General features: G+C 39.9%; 1 protein-coding gene across 19 annotated transcripts in view; it reads right to left on the bottom strand.

The window, feature by feature from the left end:
• The window catches only part of LOC127450578 (transcription factor SOX-6-like), a 178689-nt gene that overhangs the window by 50577 nt on the left and 100706 nt on the right, over positions 1–27406 (bottom strand). For 17 of the 19 annotated variants that reach the window (XM_051714888.1, XM_051714843.1, XM_051714933.1 and 14 more), the window contains 3 exons: positions 20776–20948; positions 19314–19382; positions 4711–4746 (listed from right to left, as the gene is read on the bottom strand). In XM_051714888.1, coding sequence (XP_051570848.1) covers positions 4711–4746; positions 19314–19382; positions 20776–20948 — 278 coding nt within the window. The remainder of the gene's footprint in view (positions 1–4710; positions 4747–19313; positions 19383–20775; positions 20949–27406) is intronic. The other 2 variants (XM_051714813.1, XM_051714861.1) reach the window with 1 other exon arrangement.

Below are 27406 nucleotides of genomic sequence, written 5' to 3'. Positions count from 1 at the left end.
TAATGAGGCCTTTACATTAAAGTTTAATTTACACACACTGTGAGTGGCAAATCAAATAAGTGTCCTTAAAGTGGGGACTAATAGTGAAGGTTAGCTTTCAAGCCTGTCAATTAATGTACACTGGTGGAGCCAAGCAGACAATGCTGATAAAGATGTAAAGATTATTACTGGCAATTTGCTTTGACTGCTAATAGACAGAGAATGGAATTAAGTGCGTGCACTTAGACAGATGGATTTTGATAAATTGCATATTGCATCCTGCATGGAATCTTGCTTATTATATCCGTCAATCTCTCTCTGTCTCTGACTACTTCAGTCACTGGATCTATTGGTCTCTCTCTGTCAGTTCCAAACATTCTGCCTAGTATCTCCTTTTGTGTTCCACTGAAAAAAGAAATATGGGTTTGGAACTACATGAGGGTGAGTACATAAGAGATTTATTTATTAATTTTTTTGGCTGAACTAACCCTTTCATGGAGATTTTATATATTTATACATATATACTTAACCTAAGATCTTGATGTTATGGCAAATGTTATTTGCCAACTCCCCATGTAACAACATGTGTATGTGTGTATCTGTGCCCTGATATTTTGCCCCCTCTCTTCTGTCAGTGTGCCAGGCAGTTGGCTGCATGCAGCATTAGTATTTCCAGTCAGATCTTCAAGAGCGTGAAAGAATGAAGTGGAGCAGATGTGAGGAGGAAAGCAAGGGCCTCCGGAAGCTCTGAACCTTATACACTTAGCCTCATTGCAGGCCTTCCTCTATCTGCCCTTTGTCTTATTGGCTCCTTAGGATCAGAGGATGGGATAATGCCATTTCTCACCATCTGCTCCAAAGCTTCATTAAAGATACATGAACGAGCCCCATCTTATGAGGAACAGGTGCTATTGTTTGTCCCCGAAGGCCTGCCGTGGCGAGGATGTAACTTGTGGTACTTGAGGAAGAGCATCTGTAGCAATCAGTCAGGCTGTGTAGCTGGCAGTCTCTTCCTCTCTGCACACAGCAGACCGGTTTATGGGGGTGTAGAGGCACAGAGAGAGGAAAAGAAAAAAACAGAGAGAGAGAGAGAGAGAGAGAGAGAGAGGCCTCTTTACCTCCAGTCTCTCTCGCATATATCATCAGTTCTGTACAGTTGATGAAGTCTACGGTGATACACGGCACAATCTGTCTCTCTGTCAGAGATACACACCTGGCCGTGTCTTTCTACTGTCCCCTGCCCTTAGATCAGGTATTAATTTACCCTCCGTTAAGAACACAGGGGAATCAGTGGAGGCCTGTTTAAAGACACAGTGTGTGCTCGCTGTAGGTTGAATGACCGAAACAAAAGGAGGAGGGGAGAAATCCCCTGAAGTAAATAGGGAGCTATAGATTAATCAATGTTGTTAGTGGAAATGTTGACATCAGCACTTAGCTTCAGTAATGGTTTACAGCAGCAACTAATCCGAAGGTCAGACAGCCCACCCTATATGAGGAGTGTGCACTGTGCATGGATTACAGTTAGAATGGGTCGACATGAGTGTGTATTTAATCATGTGTCTGATTTTGCTAAACCTGCAGGTGGGTGTGAATATATAGTATGAAATCTCACAAAAATATGTCAGTCACATTTCACCCCAAAATCAAAAGAATTATTTATTTATTTTGTAGTAAATTAAGCCTATTTTTAGGATTATCAAGACTTTTGTTTTTGTTTGTGCCTTGCAACATTATCTTCATGTAAATTCTAAATACCGTAATGCCTCCAGACATTTTACTTCTGAGTTTGATTTTAATTTTCATTATTTTCAATGGTGATTCTCATTGCTGTTATACATTTTGTATTATTATTATTAGCAAGCAGTACAACAAATACTACCACAAATATAAATTGAATCATATAAAAATAATAAATATGAAAAATAAAAATAAAGTTTTAAAGAGATTTATTTTTTAATTCATTTTTAATAGTAATAAGAATGGAGAAGTGTGCTTAATTGTCCTGAAAATAATGTCACAATGGTCCAAAAATAAACATAATTTTCTTTAAGCAAAATATAATTTCTAATGAGCAAATCTGAAAATGTTTATTGCAGATCTTCTCATATTATAGTCTTCTTAAGGTTAATTGCTTTTGCTGTTTTCTTCATTTGTAAATCTTTTCGGATAAATGTTAATGTCTTATTTTATTCCTCTTGATTTTGGGGTAAAATATGACCCAGGCAAGTTCCTGACAGATTTTGTGAGATTCACCCATTTACAGTCAGTATTATGTTTATGCCCTCCTGTAACTGCATATGTAGCTGTAAATGTCTGTTTGCTGCCATATCCTGACCCAGGCTGTCTCACAAGCGCATGGAAAATGGAGATGTACAAGTCATTACAGTGATCAATTGGTCCCCTGTCAGCACCCATGCTCCTCAATGTCTTTTAAAGGGTCCCGCCAGGCTCAGGAGACATGCACCCCACCTGTTCCCAACTCCCCTTAACATGAAAATAGAGATTGATCTTCAAGGAGCATCAATCTGGGATTCTTTACCTTTTAAAACGAAGAGAGGGAGAGTTGTTTTAACATGTCCAAAATGCCTTTCAATGTTGAAGAGATAAGACTATGAATATGGGGAGGGGTGGCTAACTTCTCTTCTCTTTGAGTTTCAGAGGAAACCAGAGAGAGCAAAATCCTTCAAGGCCTTAGGTTAAGCATTAAGAGTGCCATCAACAAGCAGAAGGTGAGGCCATACAGCCTTGCGCTGTAATGTATTTTCATCCAAACTTCCCTACATTCCACTTGACATTATCGTTTCTTGTTGAAAGAAAGGCTTTAACACAGGGCTGTTTTAATTTTAGCAGGAGCGAAAACAGCTTTCACTATTGCTGTAAGCACCAATAAGTCACATGCTCTTACCCTCGCTCAACGCTACCACAGCCAAAATGACTGTGAAAGAAAACCACCTTAGAGGATCCATTTTAAGGTGAAGTGATTCTAGAGGATCTGGCAACAGAGCTCAATCCACACAGCGAGCCCCGACAGCACGAACTTCACACCCACTACTTTGTGAACACACTCAGCAAGCGCTTTCTGGAAACTAACCAGCAAAGAGCAAGTGTATAGGAGAGAGAGAGAGAGAGAGAGAGAGAGAGAGAGAGAGAGCTCAGTGTCTAAAGTGGAAATTAACCACTTCTGCGCTCGGGAGTCTGCACATTATTCTATTCTGAAGAGGTACATTTTTAAAACAATCCTATAGATCCCCGAGTACACATTACTCTCACGTCACAGGTCGTTTATCAGTTAACCACACTCCTCGAGCGTACGGCGGCTGCAGCTTTGAGCTCTAATCCCACACATACACATATAAAGCCACGCTCACAGGGCCGTTATCAAAGTGGTAGATATTCTGCTCGACAGCCCCTGATGACAATCAGGCTGCGTGGATCGATAGGGCTGAGTCAGACTTTGATCTCTACGCTTTCTGTCAGCACCGGGCCGGAATTAAGACCTGGTCTCCACCTCTGTGCCACAGACTAAACGCATTGTTCTCGTCTCTCTGCTCTGTTAGAGAGGAGTTCTGCAGGAGGCCCTCATCAGCCACACAGATACAGACCAGGAATAAAGAGGCTTTGACCTGGACCAACCCGCCTCCTCCAATCCACTAGCCCTTAGACTCAAAGGCTTATCGGTCGATGAGCTCCGTGTTTTCTTTCTTTCATTCGTTCTTTTGTTCTTTTTTCAGGGAAAGGTAAAAGATTAACATTCCCGATTCTAGAAGGCGACATTTGAACAAGAGGACTGGCAAACAGTGTGGTTGCGTGTACTTGGATGTATATTACGCCACTGGCCCCTTTGACAAAAGACCCAGAGCTGACAGGGGACAAATAGATTCTGAGGACTCAATGTGTGTGTGTGTGCTGAACGGGGCAAGGTGCACAGAAACCAGACACTGGCCTTCCTCGTCTGGAGGAATAACCAATAGATGACTTCTTGTTCCACTAATTCCTTACACAGTAAAACAAGCCCTCTTGGAAAAGAGCCATTCCAATATGTCTATATTAAGACCGGGGCTGTTAAAAGAAGAACGGCCCCCTTCCCCCACCGCCTTCCACTTCAGCTGTACTTCAAGTCCACCCAAGACTCACTTGTGGCAAAAAACAAATGTAGGATACACGAGCAACTAAGCTCCAATCACTATATTGCAAATTCAACTTGTCTTGAATATTATTATGCCTTTATGACCAGCGTGTATAACACACTTCCAGTACTTTATTTACACAGTACCTGTATTTTTTAATCAAAACTATTAGTGCATTGTAATTTATGAATGATCAAATGAGCTTCCTTAATATTAGGAAGGGAGAATCTAGCCTCATGCTGGGATCGAGAAATTAGTAAATTAGTTCAGTACAAAGATGTTGAGGGGGAAAGGCTATTCCCTTAAGAGCACCAGCAAAATGTGATCAGTGTGTGTTCAACAGAAATGTGTTCTTAAGGCAAATTCTTGTTGAGCCTCTAAGAACCTAAAATGTAATTTAAGTCTGTAAATATTTCAAGCAATTAGGGTTGTATTGCATATAAAATATCAAAGACGAGCCTAAGGCTTAGTAGTCCTCTAAGCTCAGCACTGCTGTAGCATAGTGCACAGATATTACATTCACCTCGCTCTCGCTCTCGCTCTCTCTCTCGCTCTCTCTCCCTCTCCCTACTCATTTAATTGACTTACCATATTCTTCACTTACGTTTACATGTTCTTGGTTGTCACGATTAACATGGGACTTTCAGTTCACATAGTGCAAGAGAGAAAGAGAGAGGGGAGAGAAAGAGGAGAAAAACATATTTCTGTCAGTGTCTGATCATAAAAGTAAAAAGGTTTGCAGTAAACTGGCTAAACCCGAAGGGACTGGCTCAAGCAGCATGGGTAATGAGGGGAGAAAAGGACAGACATAAACAAACCCACAAATGAGTCTGAGGCCAACATAATTATTTCACATATATCTGAAAACTGGCACCGACACAATACAGTCAATACCCTTTCAGACAGGGATGGTGTTTAGGGCACACGAAAAGGAAAAAGGGACAATAAGATGGCCTACGTTTATTCAAGCAATAACATCTGATTTTTGTTTGTATTATTTTTATTTCTTATTAATTTTATTTCTTTTCTCGTCAGTTTTAAATTATGCATGTAAATTATGCATTATGCAAGTATTTAAAGATCAATATTTATTTTATGCTTAGTCTGGCTTTCAAATTAATAAATATTTAAGATATTATTACAAGGTCTAATTTGAAAGAGAAATAGTCTACTTGAGGAATAAATAAAAATCTACTGAGAAAAAAGAAAAGTCTTTGCCAAAATACTGTGGACAAACATAATTCTTTAAAAAAAAAAAAGAAAAAGAAAAAAGAAAAAAAAAAGAAAGAAAAGCATTTGATACCCTACAACTTTTTCTGCACATATCTTTTTATATATATATATATATCTCCATTTGTAGGTACAAACATAAATTAGATCACCTAAAGAGTGTGAAGATAGTTAAGGAGCCTTCATCAGGATAATGGCAGAAATATCATGCTCCTAATGCTTCAGAGTCAGACAACCCATTAACTAAAAATGGCATTGTCCAGTGAGAGAGAGAGAGAGAGAGAGAGAGAGAGAAAGAGAGAGAGGAGGGGGGCATTTCACCCTCTTCCTGTCATCTGTGTGTAGACTGAGCCACTGTCTTCACTCTAGCCTTCCAGCAGCTGGGCCCTGAGAACAACAGAGAGCACTCTGTTGTCCAGCAGAAAGCTGACATTGTTACGGCCGGGACTTTATTACAGGCACATGAGTGTTGAGACTTTAAAACACGCTCAAATGTCATGTGCACACCCAGTGATGGGGAAGAATAATTATGAAAAAGAGAGAGAGGGAGAAAGAGAGAGTAATACAACAACAATTCAGTGTCTTTGAAAAATGAACGAAAGACAAAACGGCCCATTCATTGTATTCCGCGGGGAATGCTTGGACTCTCCTCCGCCCCATCTGAAAAACAAAGCGGCCCTTTTTTTGTGCTGCTACGCGCAGGGCTGAATGCTTTGCTTTGCCACCCTAGCCCTAAGAAAACACGGGCCCCCTTACTAAACTGCCGGCTGGCCGCACACAGTAGAGGCTATTAATGCCTTGCCTTCTTTCCCCTCTATGTGTGCCCACTGCGGAGGCTGAGCACCACGGTAAAAAGCCAATGCAAAGACAAAACAGTTTGTTCAACATTAACAGGGAAAACACTGGGCCAGGCAGAAGGGGAGAGGAAACTAAGTCAACATCACACTGGTGGATGTGTTCTCCACCAACTGATATTTTTCCTCTCACAGGGCCCTGGCACAATGAGTGCCAAGTATAGGTCCGTTGGCCTCATCTGGGAGGGATTGTTGAGAGGCAGTGCGTGACAGGTGCTTTCTGGTGAGATTCAGGGGCTGAAGTCGGCAGGGCAGTGCCCGTTTTATGCCAATGTTGACCGGACTTTGGGCTCAAACAATATTCTATAGCTCACTACCGTAGATTACAAGTCGGCTGTGGTTTGTCATAACAATGCCTAGACCATTTTTAAGATGAAAAATTAAGATAAGATGCTCAAAAATGCCATTTGTCTCTTTAATATTGGTTTACTCAGACACTCAGGGCTCTGTTTTCATGAGAGCGCTAAAATCAGTGTTAAGCGCAATGACCGTGTGCTACATCTTATCCAATTTTCTTGAGAGCGCTGATTCTAAGCGCAATTTTTGTGCCAGCACAACACGAAAGTGGCTGTGGGTTGGAGTGCTTGCGCTATCTGTGGGTATATTTTATGTGTATGAAGTGGTGCAAATTTGCTATTTCCCTCAGAAATATATAATTGTGTTAAAATGTCTAAGCACATTGTCCATTTGTTATGCAAAATCTAGTCTTCGTACCTGCATTTGCAGTTTTGAGATCCCACCAGCAAATTATATCAAAAAGCTATCAATCACTTTTAATACTAGAAAAAGCTATGATTTGTAGATCAAAATGATTAATTATACTTGCATTCTTTATCATTTAACGCAGCCTACACCCAATTAGCCCTGACAAGCACAAGATTTTTCTTATGTATATAAGGAGTGTGTCAATGTCATAGAAATATGCATGAAACGATTAGTCGACGTTATTGACAACATCGACAATAAAAAATTGTGTTGTCGAATGGTCTTTTGATCTCATTTAACGTAACACGAGATCATTTGAAATTCTAATGATGCCGCGCAAGAGGAGCACTGCAGCTCGCTTTGAGGAGAGGAAGAAGACACAGCTCACAGTCCAGATGCACTCCAAACTTTTCAAACAGCATAAGGTGATGTAAATTGCAAAGTGTGAGGGGATTATACTACAAAAATACAAAATAAGTAAATACAGAAGAAGTGTTGTCCTGACGTGAAATAAAGTGAAGCCGAATCTGGCACTCCGCTTGAGCAAAACTTGCCTGTCAGAGCGTCTAAAAATGAAACAGCCCGGCGTTATATGCTTAATGCATCCTTTATTAAAATTCAAATAATAAGGAAGCGGGTTGTGTAAATAAGCACAAATTCTGATACTGGCATTTCTCTGTGCAGTCAGAGCCACTGATTTTGATATTTATTAAAAGAATATATATTAAATACAAGTATATTTTGTCTTTACTGCACTGGCAGATATATGAATAAGTGAAAAAAAATACACTTATATTCAAGATACATTCACTAAAAGCAAGTCTAAATATCTTATGTTTCTATCATATCTTATATGATTTTTAGATAATTTTAATTGGAAAACAAGACAAAAAACCTTGATAACAATAGGAATTTTTGCAGTGATTTTTTTAATGAATTAAATTTAATAAAAATCCAAGTATTTTTTTCCTTATTTTTAAAAGATGATTTTGTCCTCTTTATTGTTATATTCATATTTTATACAACCTTTTAAGTCGAGGCACAAGATGGGTTAAGAGCTAATGATTAATCGTTGCAATAATCGATGAATAGTTGGATAATTGTTCTACTAATCATTCGATTAGTCGATTATCAAAATAATCGTTAGTTGCAGCCCAACCTGACATTTAACAACAACGTAGTTAATGTGCAAAAGACCGTAAGATACAGATGGTCCATATTTATTTTCTTCTGCATGAAGCCAATTTACACAAACAAGTTTTTATGAATGGTCTTCATTTATATCAAAGTTGCTTGACGGCGAGTGGAATATACAATAGAACGCAGACAACACAATAACCAGAGAAGAACCTTGGAATTAAATTGCACTTGATCAAAAAGTTTGGTCTTGTTCGTCATTTTTCACATAATCATCGACTAAAAGATCTTATTTTTGTTGACTACAATTATATGCCATTTTAGTCTGAGTAAAAATGACTAAAATGAATGAATATGACATGACGAAATATTGACTAATTTTAAAACTGACAAACAAAAAACTGTTAAAAAAATTAACACTGCGCCTAAGACTTAGCACATACTTGCACGAAAATACCAAGACTTCATGGCCATGCCCACTGACTTTGCATGTAGAACATATTGCTTAGCACTGCGCTCAAGATGTAGCATTCTTAAATTACAGCCCTCTGTGTCTATGCCACTCAGTATAACACACATTTGTAATATACTAATGGATAACTAGTACAAGCCAAATTTAGGTGCAGCATTGAAGCTGTTCACACATTTTTTCTTCCTGCTGCCTTATAACTTTATCAAGGCATAAAGTCTTTTCATTTAAAAAGCATGGAGATGGTGTGCAACTAACAATAATTGGCCTGTGTTTGCCTTCTATTGTGTGTCTTTCTGAGCAGTCACTTGCCATGCTCACATACTGTATGTTACAACACAAGTATGTCTGTGTTTTGATCTCTCAACATGTTTAGGAGCCTGCTGTATCCAGCTTAACAATGGAAACATGTTTTTCACCTGAACATATGTACAATGAAGTGAATACTGACTGTTGTCTCTTCTGTTAAATCCTACTATTAAATGGCATTCTAGCTGAGTATGTCAATCTCTGTATCCTTTCTCTTTCTGTTGGTCTGGACCCACAGAGTGTTTAAAGAAAAAAAGTGATATTATTTGACCATACAGTGAAAAGCAATACAGAAGGCACCACTAGTCGTTCCCCTTGGACAAACTTTTAAAATGCACAGAGCTGTGAAAATTTCTGTCCGGCCAAGTGATTTGTTTATATTTTTAATATCAGGATCTGTTTGAACTGTCTTTTAACATTCTATATTCATTCATCCATTAGCTTAATATCAAAAGCATCATGGCCCATTGGTGAGGATGTAACTATTAGGCCCATTTTTATGCATCGTTAAGTTTTAAAACGGGGCCTACGAAAGCTTTATTGTTCAAACTGCACATGACTTTATATAACGTCAGCATTTCTCCTGCTTTGTGACAAGAAGTCACATTTCATAACTAATTAAATTGATCCCCCACCCTCCAACCAAGCACACTAAATGGAATTATTTGTATCCAAGTGTCAATATATTAAATCAAAGGGGGCTAATGTGTCGGGTCACCGCTTTCTTTTATCTCCGCTCTCGCATGTTGGGCTCTTCATCAGCTAACAGTCTCGGCTAAATGGAGGATGAGGGTGTTTCAGGCTCCGCCGCACTGGGCACCAGCCAAGAGGATTTGATGAGACCGTTATGGCCCTCATCCTGGTAGTGGAGGAGAGCTTGCATACTCCAAGCTGTAAAGAGAAGGGCAGTGTGCGGAGAGATGCACAGACACACATACGCAGACAAAAACACAGAGCACCCATGCTCATTTTCTTCCTTATTACAATCTATTTGCCTGGCAGACAATGCTAATTGGCAACACATTCTTTTTTAGCATAGCTTGTTTTCAGCACTGTCTCTGCATAAATGAGACTTTAGCATGAGAGATCACAAGGGTGCTGGGAGACAACCAAAACCATCTAACAAGAGGCAAATTAGGAGCATTATCTTTGTTCAATTAGACACCCCTATATTTATCTAAAAACCCGAGCTGAATTATTCACCATTATATGGCGCCTGGCGCATTTGAGGGAGCTTAATGAAATATTGGATTTAATTGTTGTTCATTGAATTAAAAAGGCAAACCAAATGGCTCTGGGCTAAAGACAAAGCTATGGTAATTAGCTTCATATGCAGTGGCTAAATAATGGTGATTGTAATATGACTATGAGGAGATGAAACTGCTGTACAGTAACCGGATTACGATTCTCTTAACATAAATTCTACCGAGCCTGAGGGAAATAAAAAATATGTTAACAGGCCACAGTCTATTTAAAAATATGGTCTTCTCCTTTAAAACACATGCACACACAAACAATAAAACTATAACAAATCACAAAACTTGTATTCATTTCGACTGGTTCACATTAATTGAACACATCCCCAAAGAAAAATTGAGTGAGGTCTCTTTTCTCTCAGAAAAAATAAATAACGAATGAGTTCCTCAAAGTCTTGTGTGTTTAATTAGGAGGCTCTCTTCTGTCAGTGCAGACAGAGTTTCTTTTTGTTCAACTTCCCATGTGAATCCTGTCACCGCTCTGCAAAATAGCTAGAGAAGAGACCTGAACACCATTATGCAACTTCTCAGAACAGACTGCTATAATTCTTCTATTCCTGTTTGTGAGCTCTGATGCACCAAAGGATGAGGAAAATGGGGCTTCGCAACCTGTTATTATTCTCGTCATATTCAGTAATCTTACAAAGACCTTCTTGGATGACAGGACGTATGCATCAAGTTTTATAATCAAATACAACAATTACACAATCAAAATACACATACATATCGAATTATTGAAGATTGAATTAGTTTGTAGTGGCCAACAAAGCCAGATGTGTATGCTTTGTGTTAGTGTGAGTGATGTACAGAGAAAGCTGGCTCTGATTAACCCTTTTGTCTGGCCTTCTCTCCTACTGACAAACATGCCTATGAGGGCTCACTCTAGGGAAATGGCACTCATATGAGATAGATCAGTCACACACACACACACACACACACACACACACACACACACACACACACTGGTGCGGCTATCCTTATGAGGACTCTCCATAGACATAATGATTTTTATACTGTACAAACTATAGATTCTATCCCCTAACCCTACCCCTAAACCTAACCCTCACAAAAAACTTTTTTACATTTTCAAAAAAACATTGTTTAGTATGTTTTTTAAGCGATCTGAATTATGGGGACACTAGAAATGTCCTCATAAACCACATTTATAGCATAATACCCTTGTAATTACCAGTTTGTAACCCCCCCACCACACACACACACACACACACACACACACACACACACACACACACACACACACACACACACACACTTAAGGATATTTGTCAGTCCACAGGAAGAAAAGAATGTCCTAAAGGCCCACTATTCCACCTTCTGACCAGCCTCTCAGACAGTTCACAACTCACACAAACACACTCGCACATTGTGTCTGTCATCTGCGCAGGTCGTCTTTAGTCTGTCTGGCTTTGCTATGGTGGTAGTTAGCCGTGTATAATTAAAAAGAATCTTTAATCTGGTGGCTGTATGCAGCTATTATCAGTTAACCCTTAGAGGCTCGCTACTGCTCCCCCACACCCTTTAAAACCACATGTGAGGGAACCTTTCCTGCTTTGAAGTGAATGTTGACAACAGTTTCTGCTTTAGCTGTAATAGTGCCACTCCTCTGCCACTGAGCTGGAATACAGATTATGAAACCCGGCATAAGTGTTGAAAATAACAGAAAAGTAAAGTGTAGAATTACCCATTCATCTCATTATTTATTTAAACCCATTACAGATCAAAAATATGTTATAAATTCAAAATCAAGAATTGTGTGATATGTCATCTGTAAGTGTATTAAATTGATAATACGTCCAGAGTGAGTAAATAGAGAGGAAATGAGTAGGGCTGCATGGAATCTGCAGAAACTGACAATGAAAGTTCTGCAGATTTCCACAAAATTCCAACACAGAATTCTATGCATCTCTCTAATTTTATTTGTGCTTCTTCATTATAATGGCACACTGAAAGCATTTTGAACAAATGATGGGAGTGTATGTTCTCCTGCACCTTTTGCACTTATTTGTGAGTGACCCAAGTTTGAATTTGGCTTGTGTAATTTACCAAACCCCCTTGCCCCATCTCCATATAGTTTCCTGTCACTTCTATACCATCCTGTCCAATTAAAGGTAAAAGCCCACAAAAATGTACTTTTTTAGTACTTTTTTCCTATATTGTCCCCCACATTCAGTGTGGAAAAATTGAAAAAGTATGCAGATTCTGTGTCTGTCTAAGAATGAGAAGTGGATGAGGCGCCGGTGAGTGAGTGGGAAGTGGCGCTTGCCAGAAGAGGGTGAGAGATGGAGAGCAAGAGATCTGTGTGATCCAGCCGGAGCTGGCAGAAGAAAGAGGGGAGAGGGGGGACGGGTGGGAGGAAGAGAGGAGAGAGAGAGAGAGAGAGAGAGAGAGAGGGAGGACAGCGGAAGACAGCCACGTGGAGGTTTCTCTCAGAAGAGCAGCAAGAGGAAGTGGAGCCCTGGGGTTAGATAAGTAGAACCAGGCCTGCACAATGACAGAGTGTTTGAACCGGCACTCTGCTTTACAACACAGGAAGCGACGGTCAGCACAACAATGCCCCAACATGGACAAACAGCATCTCTGTCCGTTGACAAATGGAGCTCAGTGTCTATCTCTCTCTCTTTCCAATACTGTCTCTAAGGAGGGAGAATGGGAAGAGAGCTAATAAGCTCTTGTTTGCAGTGATATGAGAGACATTATATGAGCATCATAATATAATTCTCATAGAGAAACAGTTGTTTAATCTCAACTGGAATGTTTCCTCAAATACGCTGTAGCCTCGCCTCTCTCCCCAGTATCTAAAGTTCATGCTGACCTTTGAGAGAATCATTATTCTCCTGATGATTGTGCGTGTGTGTGTGTGTATACAATAAGATGTGCCTGCCTCCACCTGTGTGTTCTCCTCCCTGCGTCACCTCAGCTCACACCGTACCAGCCCCAGCGTGCAGGAATGCCTGGAGCCATGCCAAATTTGAGCTAGAGATGCACGTCAGCTCCAGAACAGATTATCCAGAGTCCAGCATGGGAATTTACAGCTGCCATCACAAAACAGCGCCCAGAAAGAGACAATACTACCTAATAGACATGCACATATGAATAAACCTTTGAAATCTTAACTGAGCATGGCAGCCATTATCATAAATATTAAAAATGATTAAAAATTATATTTTTCTGATCTAACATCATATATTCCATCAACACAGACATGTCGAAAGCCTGGGCAGCTCAGGCTAAGTGAAAGAAATAGGAGTTGGAAAAAAGTGATTAATCATTTATCAATACCATAATGGTAATAAAAAAATATGTTTGGTGAAAAAATTCTCTGTTTCATGTATCATTTGACAAAGTTTTGCTTCTTTTGAACTATAAAATCAAAGTGGATATCATCACAAAACATTTATGAGAAATGTTTGAGCTCATCATAAATCTCTCACTTTTGACACCAGTGGCAGTCTTGTCAAATCTAAGCACAGTTTGAGACATTGTTGAAATCAATGGAGGATCTTTAGAGGAGACGCATTTGAGATTACTGGGGTCTTTTTCTCAGGTAAAAAATGAGGTAACCATTTGCCTTCATTTAAGTCTCTATTTAATCACTTTGTGTCTCCTTAATCTCATATGTGATTTTTGTTTCTATAGTGGAAGCTGCGTATAGTATGGGAGCTCATTTCGGCCTCCAAAAATACAGCAGAATTTAAAGCTGTGAGGCAGAATACAACAGTGAGAGGAACTGTCAAGGAGACTGGCTTCTGTAAACAGGTCAGCGGAACCCGGATCACTCTGCTTGATTAATACCGATTCTACTAGGCCTACCTAAGATTTTGTTTTATTATTATGCATTCGGTCTCAGACACTTGGCTCATTGGTCACTTCCAACTGAGAGAGCCCCTCCCTGGTTTTGTATTGAACAGGAATTTCTTGCCCCTATTTTGCCATTGCAAAGCCTTTCTATTAAACTAACCGGAGAAGTTAAGTCACACCCCGATATCTCGCATTTGCATGCGGTATGGACAAAAGTGTCCAGAGTGTTTTATTCGGACATTTATTTAAATGTTGCCTTGAGCATATGGCTGAAAACAAAATTACGTATTAATAAGTCCCCTTTCTGCTGGTCAGAGTGCATTTTGAGGGAGGTTAGTACGCTCGGTGACCTACACTACCTTTCAAAACTTTTGACCGGTAGTGTATATGAGAGTGGAGTGTTGAGATATTTTGAAAATATGATTCAACATTTTGGGATTCCCAGATCTCAGTTCTTTAGATATTTACAGCTGCGCCACCTGCTCTGTACTATTTTTGGGAGTAGCATACACCCCCTAAAGTGATAGATACTCTGGAAGTTGTGATTACTGCTTTTGGAAAAGGTCATGAGGCATCAGTGTATTACTCCCTGTTAATTCAGAGTCTGGGGGACGGAGCTTCAACTTCTCTCAAGAGATTATGGGAGAAAGATTTAAACTTGGTATTGGAGGAGGGAGTGTGGGCTAGGATTAAAAAAATGTCAAGTCTGATGCAATTTAAGATTGGGCTTGGTCTTAAAGACACACTTACCTGCTGGCGATGCCAATCAGAAGACGGGGACACAACCCATGTTTTTTGGGGATGTGTTAAGATCCAATAATTTTGGTTGAGGGTTCAGAGCTTCATGTGTGATGTAGTGGACACTCAATTTTCATTTTTCTCCAGACTGTGTATTTTGGGTGATGGGGCAGTCCTGAATATGAGTGATGGATAAATGGAGAGCTGGGTCCTGACCGGCATGATGATTGGCAAGCGGGTAATCCTCAGGGGATGGAGGTCGACTGATGTGCCCTCATTTCGTGAGTGGTGCATCGAGTTGGGCAGGGTGGCGGCATTTAAGGAGATGGTATATAGAAGGATAGGCAACATGGATATATACATCAGGAAATGGGGCAGCTATCTAGCCTTTTTGGAAGGCTCTCGGGGAGGGGCAGCGGAGAGAGACTAGTGGTTTTTTTTTATGTTTCTAAATATTTTCTGCTGTTTTATTGTCTATTTATGTGTCTTTATCAGTTGGCTTTTGACCACTGGAGTACTTGTTTGTGTCGGGTGAGGGGGTTAATGTTCGGGGGGAAGAATTTTGATTTCATGTGCATTTTCTGTTGTGTCTATTTGTTTTGCTGCATGGAATCAATAAAAAATAGTTAATAACAAAATACCGATTCTAAAGAACAATACAAACTTGCTTAGTGACTTTTTTTTGGCCTTCCTGTTGAAGGCAGTGACTTTTACCTGGTCTTATTTGTCCGGCTTTACTTGTCCTACATAAGTTACACATTTTCTCTTGCAGATTAAGATTTACTTTCGACATTTGTTTTTAATTGTTCCTAAGCCTCTCCCTCAATCTTTGATGGCGCTTTTAAGTTTGTACTTAAATCGCATAAAGGTAATCCAGTCCCTGGACGGAATTAGTTGCCATATGAAATATCTTAACAAGAGGCTTTAGCTAAAGAAATAAATAAGAGCAAAACCTTGAGCTGGAAGTTCTGATAAGCCTCCTAACACTGTAATCTAAACATCTGCTATCTTTAAACAAGTGACATTGTAACTCCGAAAAGACAAAGACTCAATCTCTCCATCACTCAGCCCTCTTTGTAAAAAATGTGAATGGATGAATCAGAGAGAAGGCCAATTTAAAAGTGGTCTGAGTTGGGCAATGTACAGTTTCAAACAAAGCTAGCTTCCAACTCTCTTGCTTTTTCGGAGAAAACCAGAATTTGGTTGCCAGAGCCAGCAATGTATTGGGTTACAGGCATGATGGTTTTATTTGGACCCCATTCAGTCCAGTTTAAAGAATCCAGTGATGTGATCAGTTACATCATCAATAAAGGTCTAAAATGCCACTTCCCCTGTGAGCCAAAACAGTAGCACTTTGATGGCGAGGCTGTTTCTTTAAACCACGCACACGCTCCACACAACAGCAAGGAAACCCAATCCTCGCATGCTGTTTTACCACTCAACTTTTACGTCTGCTACATGAAGGCTGAAGAGCTTGTTTGGAATACTAATTAACTCAAAGCTGTTGTATATTAAGAGCACTGGGCATTTTTTGTAGAGCTAGCTCAAATGAAAACAGAGTACCAGTGAACTGCATTAGCAAGCCTCCTCTGGCTTACCACTGCATCCTACTCTTGTGTTCTGACGTTCCCTTCTTCTTTATGACCAACCGTGCAATGGTAATGGTATATGGAAACAAAGTCAGAGAAGATAAAAAGCATGATAAAATAGCACGGGTCCTAAGCCCAACTATATTGGTGTCTCTCTGTTTCTGGTAGTGTTCTGGGTATAAACATTTATGATAAGGACCCTGTGTAACAGCCATCAACAGCAACAGATGTTGACCATCTCTTTTGTTTTAATCGTGGACGGGTGGTACCATCGAGAAAGGGGATCAGGGCTGCAGTGTTGGGGAAGCTGCTTTGAAACTGTGCAGCATACCATGCTTCAAGCTAGACATTCAGTCAAGCTAACGTTTAAAAAGTAGAAACATAGCTAACTACACTGAAGTTACTTAAGGACAATATTTTAGCATTTTACAAAATATTTAGCTATGAATAAGAAGACCTAAAATGCCACGCAGGGAAACAAATTAGTGAACTGGTAGTGAACTTTTTTTGAACTGATTCTTTTACATGAACCAACCAATTCCCTAAAACAAATCTAAATTTTTCAGTGCTACATATGAGTGAGATTTTAGCAGTTTTATTATTGGCTCAGATTGCTTGGCTGTAAAACCTTCTTTGATGCAAAGCTATACAATTTTCAAAACAGCTGAGCTACTGTCATTTTTGTGAAAAACGTAGTTAAGTTAATAGCGTTGCTACTTTTGGTTAGTTAAGCCCTAGGTATACTTCCATTTTGACGCAAACGCTCCGAGTCAAACGCAAGCCTGTCAAAGTATACTCCACACAACTGTGCATGCATACACAGGCGTTGCCTCATGTGCGCTACAACCACTATGAGACACTGGACTTTCTATTCAAGAGATTAGACCCATAATGATATCTTTATATTCCTTCAGAATTGAGTTATAGGAATGCAGGTATCTCCAAACCTCCTCATACACGCGTTCTTGACTTGCACATCAACTGTTGTTGTTTTTACCTTCATCTCCTGATGTTTAGCAGCGATAACATCTGCTAGCACTTCTTCGTGACAACCATGGCTCAAATGTAAGTGTTGCCACCTTGTGGACTCACTAATTAGTGCAAATAACTCCAGGCGCATGTGCATTCTGCGTGTTCAAAGAAGCGCGGTTAGAAAAATCGGGCTGCGCACGTTCAGTGCTCACGCAATCTGTTGATGACGAGATTTGCGTCACGCGTCCAGAGCATCCCGTCTGACCGAAGTATACTTTGGGCTTTACTCCCCAAGACTGCTGCTTGATATGAGCGCCACCACTAGTTATCCAAACCCAGGAGACTCAAATCCTAACACAAATCCTTGCTCCATTGCTACTGACTGAACACACAGTAAGCGTGTAGGGGCCTGTCTACTGGAAAGTGAAGAGTGGTACTTCTCACATGCACTGAGTGTTGGAGTGCGTCAAACAGACGGTAGTAGCACAGTGGCTATTCTGCGGGCTCTTCAACAGCAGGGGCCTTTAACAGATTGGGTCTTTCTCTTGAGAAGTGCACTTGAAAGAGGTTTTACTGCCACGCTATAAATCTGTTACGCTCCGGGCTGTGTAAATAAGACAGTGGTTTGTTTTTACCTGACACTTCTGAGTAGAGTGAAAAAGAAAGGCTGATGGTTAACCTCGCAGTGACTGCTAGAGTGGTTCTCGGCACGTGAGAAGAAAACCAGCTTGGATTCCATCGGTTGGGCCTCAAGCTCAGAGGCTTTGAAGAGTAAGTCAAACTCAGAGGGATATATGAGACATGAAAAAGAGACTGAAAAGTGAGGACTGAGAGGCAGAGAATAGGATGAGTGTGTAAAAAGAGATGAAAAATGTGAAACAGGACACACTGACATAATGGTGTATTGGACGTAAGTATGAGAAAGAATGAAGGAGTGGGGAGACATGTACCTGTCTCCAATAAATGTACGAAAGGAAAAAAAAAAGCACGAGAGAAGGAGACAGAGAGAATCTCCTGGCATGGGCTACTCTCTGTTCCCTCGTCTTTTATGTTTGTATGGTGTATGTCTAAAGACCACTGCCACTGACCAGCTTGTGTATGTCCATTCTCAATCTGGGTGGTCAAACAGCCTTGCTTGATGGAACTACACATACCACACACACCAAACCATCATCTGTCCATACACACACACATGCGCACGCATGTTTACTTAGCTATCTGAATGCAGACATGCCATAGACTTCTATTCTTTCTGATATAAAGCCAATTATAATTACTACAGACTAACCCTAACCTTTCTTCGCAAATATATCAAATTTATTTATGAAGCCCTTGTAAGCTTTCTCTCTTTTTTCAACTGATGTGAATTCTCCCTCCATCTGTATTTCCAGTTTTTCACTTTACATAATTGCTTGATGGAGGAAAAAAAAAGTGCAATCCACTTTGTGTCGAGAAAACAGATTTGGGTGACCACTCTGTGTACTTTGCAACTAATCCAATTCCATTATTTTTAAGCAAAGAGCAAACTTTCAGTGAGTCTATTCTTGAAATACTCTTATAAAGAGAGAGCTTCAAAAGATCACTCAAACTGACTTACAGCAGCAAATATTTGTAAAAGGCATGGTTTATGCAATTTATGTGTCAACATGGTACGTTTACTGAATAGCTGGCCGCAATGCAGTCAATGCAATGCATTAAAGCAAATGAATGTTTAGTGATTTTTCCAGTGTCGGATACAATGAGAACTGGGGCTAACAGTAGTGCTTGTGCTGTTTTCTGAAGCCGCTGCCACATCACTGCACTGGGACAGTGTAATTTCAAAGGTATTTACCAGCAGCTTTCATGTCACAAACCCTTAGGGCACTTTTCCACAAAACATGCAAACAGGCACCACTTGGTGTCATTAAGCTTTCTTTCATTTTTTGTGCTTTTTTCCCTTTTTCTTCATTAATTAGGGAGTGATAATTATTCTACTCATCTATAGCCCCTTCCGAATTACCATTGGCCAATTATCCAGATTGGTGACAGTTGTAACTTGATTGATGACAGTTGTAATAACAAAATAACAGTGTTTGTAGAACTACATGATGAGTCAAGAGAAGATGAAAACGTGAAAGTTGGGCACTGACCTGGATCTGCTGTTGAAGGAGATTGATTTTGTGCTGTTGCTGCAGAAGTTGCTGCTGTTGTCTGGCAATCTGAGAAAGCAAAAAGATTTGTTTAGCTGAATGCAGCCAGAACACTAACACTCTAATAGAATTTAAAAGGCCCAACACATTAAAGGATGTCTATGTAAGTGCAACTGAATTCATTGTACCATGTATTTATACAGACAGATAATATATGCAATCAGAGCTTGTGGATAACATCTCTCGTCTACCAATTGACCCTAATAACTGTAATCAGTGAAGAGCTAATGTCAGAGCCAGTGTATTATACACAGCCGGGTCTGGCCGGGCGATCCGCAGCAGGGTGAAAGCCTGGTTGGGTCTGCCCAAGGGTGGGCCTTTATCGTTCAATGTATCCCTCCCTCCTGCCCTCCCTCTCTCCCTCTCTCCCGGCCATTCAGACTCCCCCGTTCCTCCTCCTCAGTGAGCCTTACAGCCTAGGTTTAAGTGTCATTTCATTTTCATTTTCAAATATAATTACAAAGTGTTCACTGTAAGATATCACCCGTCTGCAAATGTGTCAGGATTAATTTGTGCTGGCTTCTTCACTAGTGTCAACAGTTAATTACTGTGTCGTGTCTGGATGGCTAAATGACATCCCAACTTCAGGCAGCCCCCCCCGCCCCCCCCCCTTCTCTCACTTTCTCGCCCCCCTCCTTTCCTTCCATTTTGCTTGTCATTAATGGAATGGGATGCATTCTTGAGCATTTGCAAAACAGTAAATTCCTGCCATAACCATTTATTAAAATCAGCTAAGCATAAAATGAAGATAAAATCCTCATGAACTTGGATATTAATGTGCAGAATTGGGTGAAATTAATAGGGCAAATTCAGAAATGTGTGCATCTATATCAGGTAAATGTAGACAACATTAATATACACTTATGCATCTGCAAAATAAACTGACAGCAATTATATGGTTTAGCTATAAAAACAGTGGATATGTAGATGAATCTTTTGCAACATTAACAGAGCTCATGAGCTGTGCTTATCTGCTGATGCGTTCACTACGCCTCATTTGCATGATCTACACATTTTCACATTTACACTTTTCATGCCAAGTCTGATCTAATAGGGATCAATTTCCACATTCTTCCATATTTCATCAATTATACACTGTATAATAACTGATACTTTGTGCATCTTTCCTCACAACTGCTGAGCCCGGGTTTGTCTAGGAGTGGAACATCATAAAGTAAATTAAATAACTAAACAGGAAAACTCATTACCTATTTAAAAGCAAATACGAGCAATCTTGTTTTTAGTACCTCCTCTGATGAATGAGACAGTAAAGTGAGAAGAGGTGATGCATGGATAATAATGTCTTAATTAGATAGGCTTTAAAAGAAGCAACAGGATTTATAGGATATATAAATATGAAGCCAATGAGACATGGGGCAGGTTCAGGTGTGCACATTCTCACCTGCTCTTGTTGTTGGCGTGCCAGTTCCATTTGTTGACGCTGTTTCTCCATCTGCGAGGCGGCCAGTTTCTTCTGTTCATCATGGGCGGTGAGGAGCTGCTCTCTTAGGCTGATGAGCTGGGTGATCATGGTGGAGAGCTGGTGCTCCTTTTCTGCAAGACTCTCTGGAGTACCTGCAGCCAGAACACAACCAGTCAACCACACAGGCCCATGAGCGTGTGCATAAACAAGGCAAACATTTCAGGACTCTCCCTTCTGGATATGCATATGGAGTCAGTAGATAAAGGTATTCCATACCATAAGTGAGCGTCCCTGACCTCATACACTCTCCCAGCAGAGAGAAGAAAAAGGTTTACGTCTAATGTTACATCAGCCAGATGTCCCTCACCTTTTGTTAAATATAGTCTCTATATCAAGGCCAGTTTTCCTAGAGACAGAAGAGCAAACAAAGCAAGCAAGCCATGGAAAACAGACCCTTGTTAATTGATCTGTGCATCAGTAACCTTCCTTGGAGATATAAAAAGCACCCACAGAGAAGCTCCTGGGATCAATACGTTTGTTCTTGAGAGGCTAGAACAGAGACAACAAATGCTGAGCATCCAAGACTGCGATGTCTAAGTCAAGAGAATTCCTGAACACCACAGAAGGCAGTGAGAGAAGGAGGTATGGTCTGTCCTCTGAAACTCTAGCTCCTTCAAAGCCAAGAATGGTATCAGCTGAACAGCCTTGGTCTGACAACAGAAAAGCTTCATTAAAAGTGCGAAGGTTGCGAGCCCCCACTCTCTCTTTCCACTTCTGGTGATCACAGCTTCACTGAGAGATGGTGAGGAATGGAATTGTTCCCATTAAATAAGAGGAGCTGTCACGAGACGAGTGAAGGTGGCAGATTAGTGACAGACAATACAGGGCAAGTGTGTTTGTGTGTGTGTGTGTGTGTGTGTGTGTGTGTGTGTGTGTGTGTTGGCGACAGTTGCGCGTTTGTCGTGACTGAGGCGCTGCTGTGTAATGTCTGCTCTCAATTCTCATTAAGGGAGGAGCCAAGACAAACACCTCGAAACTGACGTGCCTCTTGCAAACAGGGTCACTGTCACCTTTGTATCCTCTCATTACCTCTATCTCACACACATACACATGCACATAAAACATAGCATCGCTACTGATCACATAATCACACGAGACAATAAGGATGCCTCATAGACGTCTTTCCAGGAGGAAGTGCTGCACCTTTTGCTAATCAATGCTAAGTGATCCTTCCCTGAATTACAAAGTAGCCATAATTGCTTGTGAGAAGCTGGATGGTAACTAGGTCTCTCATGGCAAGCATTCTCTCTCTTTTTCCTTTTTGTGAGTAACCTCAAGAAGAGCCAGAGAGCCGTAGGAACTGTATGATTCCCTTGGCTTGTGGCCAGCTCAGTGTTAAATTCTTTCCTGGGTGCCTTCCTATGTTTCTCTGGCCACATCTGTCTTGAATTTCTCCATAGGGGCTCCCTGGGGCCCACTCTAGTTCAACTATTTTAATTTGACTAAACACCTGATTTATTTTATCTCTCCGATGAGGAAGGCCATTTGTCTTAATAGGGCCTGTCAACCTCCAGCCCCCATTCAAAGCAATTTAATGGTCTGCCCTGTGCTGCCATCGCCGCCGCAATGAAGAAAGAGAGAGACAGAGGCTGCAATTCCCTATTTATCCTCTCTCAAAAAAGGCACCTAAAAGCGCTCATTCACTGCTTCTACTGCATGTGGTTTCCCTGAGCCTGAATTGACTTTTTATTCAGCCGACTACACTTGTTGTGAATGGCTTATCTGTAAAATTGATACATTTGCTACAGATTTTATTAACCTTTGGCTTGAGCCATGAAGGAACACATTTAGCAGTGGCTACTGACGGGACTGACATCTGCCCCCACACGAGAGAGAGAAAGAGAGTGAGAGAGTTAGCGAGAGAGGTGGGTGTGTGATAGAGGGTTGCTAGGGGGTTGCGGAGTATCTCTCAGTGGATGAAGGGAGAGCCACTCCACAAAGTCAGAAGGGCTTTTGATGTCAACCAGCATGGGGGGGGGGGGGGGTAATGGGGTGTTGACCAGACTCATATCCTTCTGAGGGGCAAACATCTGGACTCAATTCTGCCCACTCAGGAGCCTTCCTGACAACTCAATCACACATTTCAATCACACAATCCACTGCGCTCTATTCTGCCATAGATTAACACACAATCAGGATTACTCTTTTATATATATATATATATATATATATATATATATACATACACACTACCGGTCAAAAGTTTTGAAACACTTGACTGAATTGTTTCTCATGATCTTAAAAATCTTTTGATCTGAAGGCGTATGCTTAAATGTATGAAATTAGTTTTGTAGACAAAAATATAATTGTGCCATCATATTAATTTATTTCATTATAAATCTAAAATTTAATTTAAAAATAAAAAATAGATGACTTGGACCAAATAATAAAGAAAAGCAGCCAATAAGTGCCCAACATAGATGGGAACTCCTTCAATACTGTTTAAAAAGCATCCCAGGGTGATACCTCAAGAAGCTGGTTGAGAAAATGTCAAGAGTACATGTCTGCAAATTCTAGGTGAAGGGTGACTACTTTGAAGATGTTAAAATATACACAGTTTTGATTTATTTTGGATTTTGTTTAGTCACAACATAATTCCCATAGTTCCATTTATCTTATTCCATAGCTGTGCTGACATTACTATTATTCTAAAATGTGAAAAATAATAATAATATATAATAAGTAAGTGTTTCAAAACTTTTGACCGGTAGTGTATGTACACACACACACACACACACACACACACACACACACACACACTGGCAGCCAAAAGTTTGGAATAATGTACAGATTTTGCTCTTATGGAAAGAAATGGGTACTTTTATTCACCAAAGTGGCATTCAGTTGATCACAATGTATAGTTAGGACATTAATAATGTGAAAAATTACTATTACAATTTGATAATAAAAAAATGTTCAGAACTTCTTAAACTACTTCAGAGTAGTTTCAGCAGTATTTTATATAATGGCAAGTGATTTTCTAGTACCAAATTAGCAATTTAGCATGATTACTCAAGGATAAGGTGTTGGAGTGATGGCTGCTGGAAATGGGGCCTGTCTAGATTTGATCAAAAATGACTTTTTTCAAAAGGTGATGGTGCTGTTTTTTACATCAGTAATGTCCTGACTATACTTTTGATCAGTTGAATGCCACTTTGGGGAATTAAAGTACCAATTTCCTTGGTACTTGCTACTTGGTATGTCAATTAGGTTTGCCACTGGTCGACATGTTCAGTCCATGCCGAGTTCCCGTGGATCACATAATTTTAGTTGTGCTTATTATATGGTTATAACAATAGGAAAATTCCTCAATCTACAAACTGCATCCTTTGTATTTTCTTTGTGTGCAGATACATTTTCCAATACAAGCAAATATACATTATTTGTATAGTAATATATTTGTATTCCCACAGTAAAGACGGTTAAGGGGAAAATTGACGTGCTATGATTTATATGATTTTCATTCTTGAATTATATCTGTCAAAATGACAAACATCATTTGGAATTATCCGTCAAAGCTTTTAAAATGTGGAAAACAGACATCCTCTCAGTCATTTACGTAGGGTAAACACTGACTTGTCGAGTAACCAACTACTTAGCTACTTTTCTGGGCCTATTTTTACTAGCCTACTAGTAAAAATAAGTAGCCTTGCAAACCCTAGTGTGTGTGTGTGTTGGTTGGTAACCGAGCGTACACATGTTACAGTAGCCATGTCTTACTAAGGATCCACAGGTTCAGGAGGGCCCAGCACAGGGTCTGTGTTTGCCGGTCCGGACAAACACAAACAGCATACTAACAGAGGCCCCATTGTTTGTTCTACGGCTTGATTGTCCAGAGTTCAACCCCCCCCCCAAAATGGTGAATGCATTCCCTTGTCTCTCACTCCTCCTCAGATTTCTGCTCTGTTCTGGTACTTTCTCATTGTTTTCAGTCTGTAACAGCGCCTCTGACAACATGCAGTGGTTTATTTCATAATAATACACTAAAGTGAGCCGTACTTTCGTAGATTGAATTTTGAACAGCGTTTAGTTCATTCTGTAATGTGCATTATATTTTGGTAGCGAGAACCTATTCTTTCTGTGTTGAATTATAGATCCCTTTTAAAAGCAGATAAAAGTTTTATTGGCAGGGGGCATGGAGAGTCTTGGCCTGACTGCAGAGTGCTGAAAAAGAGAGCACTGGTGCATATTGCATTGCTTTGAACAGTGAGTCTGGCTACTCTTGTAAAGGTGTCTCATTGCATTGCCGTTCCTGCAATAGACAAGTCTGGCAAGAAGATGCCTCTTTAGCTAAATAATGAGTGCAGGTTAGGTTTGTCTAATTCATCACGGCAGGCTGAGGACATAACATTCCACTCAGGACACTTAGTTGTGCTGAAGAGGGGGAAAAGAAAGAATGAGAAAGGAAGAAATTAAGAATTAAGGGAGGTACGTGAGCTTCCTTTATCCTTGGTTGAGACTGGACGTAAACAGTATGAGCAAACGTAATGAAACGTCGTTCGAACATTTACCTTCCTCTCCCTTTCAGTGTCACAAACCAGATTTGATGACATTTCCCACAATGCCTAACTAGAATACTGGAGAGAAACAACTGTGACTGCAGTGAATGAGCAAGAGAGGGAGCTGTCAAAGAGAGGGGCCAGCAGATAAAAGACACTTTGTAGGGGTGCGATTTGTTCTGTCCAACAGCTATTCTGCCACCCCAGGACAAGCCCACCCCCCTTTCCCCTCTAATCAAGCAGTCCCTAATTTGAGTTCCAAGTCCAGCACCAGGGAAAGAAGGGCAGCTTGTTACTTTGAAGAGTCTCATGTGAATAAGAGAGATAAAAGATCCAGGCACACACTAGAAAGAAAGAGGATGAAAAAAGAAAAGGGGCAAAAGAGGGAAGGGCTCTCTATTCTCATCTCTTCCTTTGGTTAGGACAGCTGAACCATTATTACTACATGTGAATGACTTTTTTCCCCACTAATGTACGAATACTGGAATTTATTTGTCTCTCCATCAGTCGGCTTTTGTGGATGCTCCCATATGCTGCGAGCCCATCCTAAGTAAATTAAGAGGGCTCCAGAAGCAGCGATTGTGCCCAAGCTGAGTCTGGGCAAAGGGGGCAGATAGCTGGCATGGCTGAAGTGGCTAAAGTCTGTGAAAAAGGTATATTCCCTCATCTATACCAAAAAAAAACAAGCACTAATGATTTTCAGGCCAACCATACTGTACACACAAGAACTCTGAAGGTTCTTTTGTGTTAAATCTCACTATTCAAAATCTGAATATGTCTGTTGTCAATGTATTTTTTATTGTCAACATCAATAAGAAACTATTAGAGTAATAAAAGAGAACTGAAAAATGATGATCACAGATACTATTACTATCACTATTAATGGTCTTTCATCCTACAGAAGCTTGTTGCATCTAAAGACAGGACCCCAAGGCAAAATCATTATAATTCTGTTCAACAGAAATTTTAATTTACCTATGGTATATCCAAATAAATATAACTGCATAACTGCCTAAAACTGCAACTGATACTTAAAATAATTGTTTAAAATAAATTAAATAAGAGTAAAAATGTATTTTTAAGAAATACACAATTAAACACTTGTTGCAATAAAATACTTATAATTTAAGCAATAAACAAAATAAATACATTTAAAAATGTTCAACAATTTATTTGTGCTTTTTTTTTTTACTTTCAGCAATAAAAATAAATGTAAATTTTTCTACAATTTATTTATTTTTAAACAAAAGATGAGAGAAACATTTAACTAAAATTTTGTGAAGTACAGATGACTGAGTGTTAAAAAGCACATTTGTGTTTTTGAATGACAAGCAACGTTTTAAGTGATATCACGTTAATAAAACTGTTACCCTTGCTCCTGAATTGATACGGTATGACCAACAGCTGTTTTACCTGGCCTGCTGCCTCATGTGATGATCGAAACCCTGCTGATCCTGCCAGTAAAACTTCATTAACTAGCATGCACCAGGACCTGCTAGCACATGTAAGCATATGGCAGCTCAAATCATCAACTCAAAAAACCATTAAATGCTGCATTCAAATTTAACATAATACAAATTTACAGCTCTTGTCCAGGCTATAAAGAGGGTGAATGTCTTGTCCTCAATTTCCACTAGTGCCAAACCAGATACAGCGCTGTGAGATTTTAAATGAAATTAGCTGTGTATGTGAGCATGCATGGCTAGGCCCACACTGAATCAAATGTTTATTTGTTTTTCCTTAATATAAATGAATAAATGTTGTTTAAATAAGATGGAAATGTTTATGTTTTGCCAATTTGATAATACCCTTAATATATAATAAAACTCTATATTATACAGATAATACTGTCGATCTATTTAACACTGGGGGTTTTTTATTCAACGTATTTAAATCTATTCTTCAGAATTCCACAGTTTCCCCCACAATCAGTGCAGAAAATGCAAAAAAAGTGAGCTGATTCCATGTGGGATGTATCGCTGTATGTTTATATGTACAGGGTTGGGGAATAACGGAATACATGTAACGGGATTACATATTTAAAATAGAAA

The sequence above is a fragment of the Myxocyprinus asiaticus genome, chromosome 2, assembly GCF_019703515.2.
Source record: "Myxocyprinus asiaticus isolate MX2 ecotype Aquarium Trade chromosome 2, UBuf_Myxa_2, whole genome shotgun sequence".
In the NCBI taxonomy this organism is placed as follows: Eukaryota; Metazoa; Chordata; class Actinopteri; order Cypriniformes; family Catostomidae; genus Myxocyprinus; species Myxocyprinus asiaticus.
This window is presented reverse-complemented; position numbering and strand designations above follow the sequence as displayed.